General features: G+C 40.5%; 1 protein-coding gene across 1 annotated transcript in view; it reads right to left on the bottom strand.

Moving 5' to 3' along the window:
- FUT4 (fucosyltransferase 4) overlaps nt 1-1,073 on the bottom strand; it is a 7,327-nt gene extending 6,254 nt beyond the window's left edge. Inside the window, exon 1 of the mRNA XM_045297729.1 lies at nt 979-1,073. Within this exon, the coding sequence (XP_045153664.1) occupies nt 979-1,073 (95 nt within the window). The remainder of the gene's footprint in view (nt 1-978) is intronic.
- Nucleotides 1,074-7,293: the final 6,220 nt, after the last annotated feature.

The raw sequence follows: 7,293 nt of genomic DNA, 5'->3' as shown, positions 1-7,293 counted from the left end.
TATGGTATCGCTACTCTCATTACTACCCCTGATTGTTTTCTCTGTTCTGGAGTCCCTGTGTCAAGAGGTGTAATCTGTACCTTTGTACAAGTTCTGGTCTAGCCGGATTTGTAAGGGGGGGTGGGGGAGGAAGTATTAAAGAACTAGAGGAATGATGTGTGTTTTGTCAGTGCTATGCTGCACCCTGGCTGACTCAGTCCTTCCTTGTGACCCTTCTGTGAGGGAATGTCCAGTTGCCTATAGGTGTGCTGTGGGTCTCCTCTCTAGCTCCCATCATTTGCAAGCTTAAGGGATTTTTATTGGAAGGGCAGGAGCTGTTACAGTTTGGATTTTTAACAAACTAAATCTTCAGTTATTTTATATTTCTAGTGTTTTGATTACAGGCAGACTGACTCACCCTCTCTATCAGAACTGCCTATTTTGATGTTCCTATTGTTTAGTTGTGGCACGAAGGAACGCTGGTGGTACAGAGGACAAACCTTGGGCTGCTAACTGCAGTGTTAACAGTTCAAACCCACCAGCCACTCTAAAGGAGAAAAATGAGACTGTCTGCTCCCAGAGAGATTTACAGTCATGGAAACCCTAAGGGAACAGTTCTACTCTGTCCTGCAGTGTTGCTATGAGTTGATTGAAATAGAATCAATGGCAGTGTCTGTGTGTATTCTAGCATGGCTCTTTTCCCTGTCAAACTTGTAGAGCTATTTCTAAAATGTTTCCCAAACAATAAGCACTGGGAATTAATTGCCTCATATTGATGCTTGTAGAGCTACATTAGGGCCAAACCTTGTTCGTGCACATAAACGTGAAAAAGCTCTAACTTCATTCAGTAACATTTACTTGATGCCAGGATGTTCCAGGAACGTGGAATATAACTGAACAAAGCAAATCCATCCACACATTGAATTATAGGTTTGGAGCAATCCCAGACCTGAAGTGTCCTGAGGTTGATGACAGATGCTTTGAGTGTTACACTCTCACCGATCCTGCCTACTTGCTTTTTCAAGCAGCATTTCTGTGTTACACAGTCCTTTGTCATTGCTTCTATATTGGTCAATGTGTAAAACCAGCATCATGACTGGGGATGACCAGGTGGCCCTCTAGGAGAACTTGAAAGAGGAAAAATTTATTAGCCGGCCACCCAGAGGAACTGGCATTCTGGAAGAGCTGGGCCCTGAATGTTGGGGGAAAGTAGCTTTATACTTTATGGAACTGAGCAAGGTCAGAGAAGTGTAATGGGCAGGGATTTCGAATGCAGATGTGCTTGTTTGTAAAGAAGGGGGGTGGGGAGAGGGTGGGGAGTGGAGTGCGTTCTGGGATGAGGCGGTACATGGGGTCAGGCAAGGCATTGGGTTTCTTTGCCAATGGTTTAAATTCCCTATTAGGATTTTCCCTGCAAGAGTAGGAAGTACCAGTAGGGGAACATTAGGAAAAGCCTGCTTGTCTTATTGGACCAAGTTGGCTAGCTTCAAAGGGCCGAAGAACAGTGAGCCATCTCCTCAGTATCAGGCAGAACAATTAAGACACCAGCCTCTCTCGGAATTTTATGGATGGAGATGGCTTAAAGGCATCATCCTTGGTTATTGAGCTGAAGGAACTCAATGGAGGCTTAATCTAAGTTGGGGGAATCTCTGCAAATGAATTTTGGGTTTTCCTGCTATCCATAGCCTTCTGCAAAAGAGAGTGTTTAGAATTTAAGCTCTCATCCACTAATCAACCCCTGCCCTTCTGAGCCTTGAGGTGTGGAGTCCTGCGACATGTGGAGAGGAGCCAGCCAGCCTACTGGTATTGTCACAAGGGTGGTAGATTTCCCCTAGAGTGATCTATTCTTCCCTGCTCCTTATTACTTTGGTCTTTATGAACCCCCACATGTGTTATCTATAGTTAACATTTGTCAGAGAACAACCTAGTGTTAAACACTCAGAGTTCTGGTTACTGTGAGAGTGTCTTCCAGGGATTGGTGCTCCAATAAATTAGTCGTGTGTCCTCCTTTGAGCTTGCGGTGCTTGTTGAGGAAATTCAATCTTTCCAGGACAACACTCCACTTTTGGAGGGAACAACAGCGAGCAATCAAGGTTAAGAAGTTCCTTTTGACACTGACTGCATTTTAGAAAATGTCTGGACAACTTTGACACATTTATGGTCTGTCACTAGCATTTGCCATTATTATTACTATTAATCTCTTTATTTTAAGATGCACGTAGAAGTATTTAGGAGTGAAGTGCTGTATGGGATTGACAAGGAGCTCAAAAGAACTGGAGGCTTCCGCCAAAGATGCAGGCCAGACACCATTTCTGGGTTGTTGTTTACTGCTTTGCTCCAGCTGAGCTAGCCAGACACCTCAGGAAGCCTTCAGGCTCTCTCTTCCTTCCTCCTTCCTCTCACAGCATGCGCCCAGGTAGAGCATTCCTTCAGGCTGGCCCTTGAAACACCCACAGAACAAAAGGCGACAGGAGTCAGACTTTAAGATTAACACAGTAATATTTGAGGGGTCTTGCTATTGTCTTTTGTCCTTTAAACCTGATTTTGGAAATGTCAACCAATCGGAATTTTCTGGTAAATTCCCAGATTCTCTGTTTAACCTATGTGAACATTTCCTCTCACTGCAGGGCTTTGGTGAATCTTTTCAAGGTACTGCTTGGATTATTTTTGTTTCTTCGATAAACACTTTAATTATAACAGATACTCCAGTTTGCTCTTTGACAGGAATTTATATTAAAAAAAAAGAAATGTGAGTTGGTAAAGGATATGGTTGACATTTACAAAAGTAGCCTTTAACAGACCCTAGACAGTGACAAGACTCCTTCAATATTATTTCACTGATCCCGAAGTTTGAATCATTTAACAGTTTATTTTATGGGGTAGTGGAGCTTCAATTCTGAGTACCCTTTTACAGAAGGCTATGAATGACTGTGAAAGCCCAAGACCCATTCATAGAAACCCCTTGTAGATTAAACTGCCATTGATTTCCTTTGGATCATTAACCAAGGCTATATAGATCATCTTGCCCTCCTTGACGGACAGTACTCAGTCATGCCCTATCAGTGGTGCCCTGACTGCCTTGGCCAAAAGGTCCTGGATCAATCATGTAAGTGTTGCTATCGAACATAATGTACTTGTCCGGAACCATGGTTCTGTTCCCTCTTCTATAGCCCCACCTGAAGCTGTGATGTATCCATCTGCACAATCATGAATTTGTAACAGTGCTACTGGCCTTCCTCATCCTCATGACATACCTGTGTCTTTGTGTTGTTTTGTCTCCTTTAAGACTTACTAAAAGTTTTCCTGAAATTTTATTTGAGATTGGAATCTGTTTGTACCCCCAAATCATTAGTATATGAAGGCTCTTAGCGCTGGCCTTCCCAAAGGCTGACACATTCATTAACTTGGGTAGGGCTTACTTATATTACAATGGTTCATGATTTGTGGTTTATGACCCTCATCTTGTTATAACTGTTAAGTCTCTTTTCTTTCCAGTAGCCCCTTACAATACTGAAATCGTGTCATTGACTTTCTTCAGAATTTGTGTCAGTTACCGTACAGTTGTTAGAGATCATTTAAGGCTAAGACAGAGGCTGAGAATAATGTGTTAATTAAATCAACCAATAAAAAGTGAAATATATGAAGAACCCACAGGCTACAGACACAATGCCTTGAGAGAGTCATGAAAGACACTAAGAGGCGGACAGACAATGTGACGTTGTGAAATAACTTGTGACGTTATCAAGTCTGTGCCTCCAGGTCACACTCTTCCTCCTCCTGAAAGACAGGGTTCAACCAGTTTAAGACACTTGCACAGAAAGGATAGTCTTGACTGTTGTTATTATGGTTAGGTTTTGACTTCTAACAACGCTATGTACAACAGAACAAACCACCTGGTCTTATGCCATCCTCACCGTTGTTTGAGCCCATTGCTCCAGTCATTGTGTCGATCCTTCTTGTCAGCGATATTCTTCTTTGCGGCTGTTCCACTTCATCAAACATGATGTCCTTCTCCAGGGCTGTGTCTCTCCTTGATAACATGTCCAAAGTACATGAAAGAAAGTCTCACCATGTTAGGTAGCAGAATAGGGACAGGGTTGTCCCTCTCCATGGCCGAAGGCCCCCTACGGGAGGTTGGGAAGGAAATCACAGGAGCATTAAACACCCTTTAATTGGGCATGCTCCAATTCAGCCCTCCTTCCCCTCCCCAGCCAGGTGGGCTTGGTTCAGCAAATGGGGTCCACCAATACCATCAACCACACCTCCCTAGCCAGAGGCTTTAAAAACTTTAGCTGTGGGACAGCCTGGCCTTTCACCTTGAGAATTTCACACTTTTCTCTGTGCATCATGTCACCTACTGGTCCAGTCGTGAGGGTTTTGGTCTTCCTTACACTGAGTCATAATCTATACTGAAGGCTACAATCCTTGATCTTCATCAGCAAGTCCTTCAAACCTTCTCACTTTCAGCAAGCAAGATTGTGTCATCTGCATATTGCAGGTTGTTAATAAGCCTTTCTCCAATCCTGATGCTGCACCCTTCTTCATGTAATCCAATTTATTTGATTATTTGCTCAGTGTACAGATTGAATAAGTATGGTGAGAGGATACAACCCGGACACACACTTTTCTTGATTTTGAACCATGGTTTGGCATGCTTGAACAACTGCCTCTTGCTTCATGTAAAAGTTCTTCATGAGCACCATGAAGTGTTCTGGAATTCCCATTCTTCCCAAGGCTACCCATAGTTTGTTATGATTCCTTGGCAACAGCTTTCTGGTACTCTCTGTTTTTAGCCAAGATCCATCTGACATCAGCAATGATATCCCTTGCTTCACATTTTCTTCTGAACCTATCAATGGCAGCTCCCTGTCAATGTACTGCTACAACCATTGTTGCACGATCTTCAGCAAAACTTTACGTGCATGTGATACTAATGATATTGTTCGACATATCCCAATTATTTGGTTCACCTTTCTTTGGAATACAAATATTCCAGTCAGTTGGCTAAGTAGCTGTCTTCCAATTTTTCGGCATAGGTGAATGCATGTTTCCAATGTTCAATGAGTTGACTGAAACATTTCAGTTGGTATTCCATCAATACTTGTCTTTGGTTAATGCCTTCAGTGAAGCTTGAACTTCTTTCTTCAGCACCACTGGTTCTTGCTCATATGCTACCTCGTGAAATGGTTGAATAATGACTAGTTCTTTTTGGCACTGTGATTCTATGTATTTTCCTTTTTTTGGATGACTTCTGCATTGTTCAATATGTTGCCTATAGAATCCTTCAATATTACTATTCAAGGCCTGATATATATATTTTTAGGTTCTTTCAGGTTAAAATCTGACCATGTTTTCCCTTTTTGATTTCCTAACTCTAATTATTTGCACATTTTATTGTAATATTTTATTTTGTCTTCTCAAGCTGCCCTTTGAAATTTTCTCTTCAGCCCTTTGCATTTCTTTCATTTGCTTTAGTTCCTTTATAATCAAAAGCAAGTTTCAGAGTTTCTTCTGACATCCACTCAATCTTTTCTTTTCTCATCACTTAATGACCTTTTACTTTCTTTATGTATGATTGTCTTGATGTCCTCCAGCAGCTCATCAGTGTCATTAATGTTCAATGAAGTGTCATTGATGCTCAATACAGCAAATGTATTATAGCGTTATTCTGACAATTCAGGTGGGATAGACTCGAGGCTATATTTTGCCTCTCATGGACTTTTTCTAGTGTTCGTCAGTTTTGACATGAACCTGGATCCATTGATGGGACGCTCTAGTGATTGATTCAAATGATTTAACAACTGGTTCATCGCCCTAATGACCATTTTAAGTATATTAAAAAAAGACATACCAAAATGTAGTTTATTATTTCGTACAGTTAATGCTTCAATAAAAATAAAAGATGTACACAAAACTAGGTTATAAGAGTTTTTAAATATTAAAAAAGGAATATTAATGACCTGCCCAAAAATAAAGCTATTATTTAAGCTATTTCCATATCACTTCTTGACAGGTGTCCTTACTTGTATGCTTCACTGATTATTCTGTGTGATTATCATCTTTTCACTGTAGGAATAGGATCCTATTTCTTTAGAAGCTGGCCAATTAGACAGTAGTCATTGTTTGACATATTAGAAACAGTTGGGCTACTTCTCTTCTCTGAGCATATTATATTAATCTTTGAAAATGCCCTTTCCACTCCTGCTGAATTTACAGCAATTGTTCTCACAATTTTTTATCTCTTTGAACACTTTCAGGAATTGCACAATTGACTCATAATATCTCCTGGGCATTTGAAGTATAACACAAAGCAGAATTGATGACAGCGTGTCACCTCTGATGGCTTAGCAATGTTTCTCTTTATGTTTGTTTACTGAAGTAACAAACACAAGGGGATTAGAATGTAGTATGTCATCAGATGTATAATGTTTTATGAAATGAAAACATAAATATTACAAGCATAGTTTCACCTAATTTTTTATACCTGTGGACAGACAGAATATTACTACGGGCACTTAGAATACACGATTGTGCAGATGAATGTTAAGAAAGAATAAGGAATATAAATTTGTATTCACCACATTGGGCAGCTGCTCAGATGCCCACCTTAGAGAAAATCCTGATTACAAGTGCCATTTTAGCAACCGGTTTTCCAAATTCAACCGAAAACTAGGCATCCTTTCTGTCGGATCAGTGGAAACTGGTTAAATCCCACCACTGGTATGTTCCACAGTCAGTCCCTGGCCTGGTTTTAGCTGAGGACATTGAGCTTCTCCATCATCCATTCCCACCGATGAAGTAAATTTGACTTCTGTGGTGTTGAAAAAATGATTTGCTATGAGCAAGTCATTAGTCTTGCAAAATTCTGTCATGCAATCTCTAGCTTCATTTCTATTACCAAGTCCTTATTGTCCAACTACTGTTCCTTCTTGCTTCCAATGTTTGCATTCCAATCACCAACAATTATTCATGCATCTTGATTGCATGTTTGATCAATTTCAGACTGAAGACATTGGTAGAATGCTCCATCTGCATCACTAACTTTAGTGGTTGGTGCATAAATTTGAATCGTGGTAGTATTGATTAGCTTTCCTTGTATTTGGGGAGAAAGCCTGTCATAAATAGCATTATACTTGAAGACAGAACTTAAAACGTGCTTTTTTTAAAAAATCGCTTTATTAGGGACTCATACGACTCTTATCACAATCCATATATACATCAATTGTGTAAAGCACATTCGTACATTCATTGCCCTCATTAGTCTCAAAACATTTGTTCTCCACTTAAGCCCCCAGCATTAGGTCCTCATTTTTT

Source organism: Echinops telfairi, unplaced genomic scaffold (genome assembly GCF_000313985.2).
Source record: "Echinops telfairi isolate 266 unplaced genomic scaffold, ASM31398v2 ScPeMD7_7421;HRSCAF=8459, whole genome shotgun sequence".
In the NCBI taxonomy this organism is placed as follows: domain Eukaryota; kingdom Metazoa; phylum Chordata; class Mammalia; order Afrosoricida; family Tenrecidae; genus Echinops; species Echinops telfairi.
Note: the sequence above shows the minus strand (reverse complement) of the source record. Positions and strands in the feature narration are given on the sequence as shown.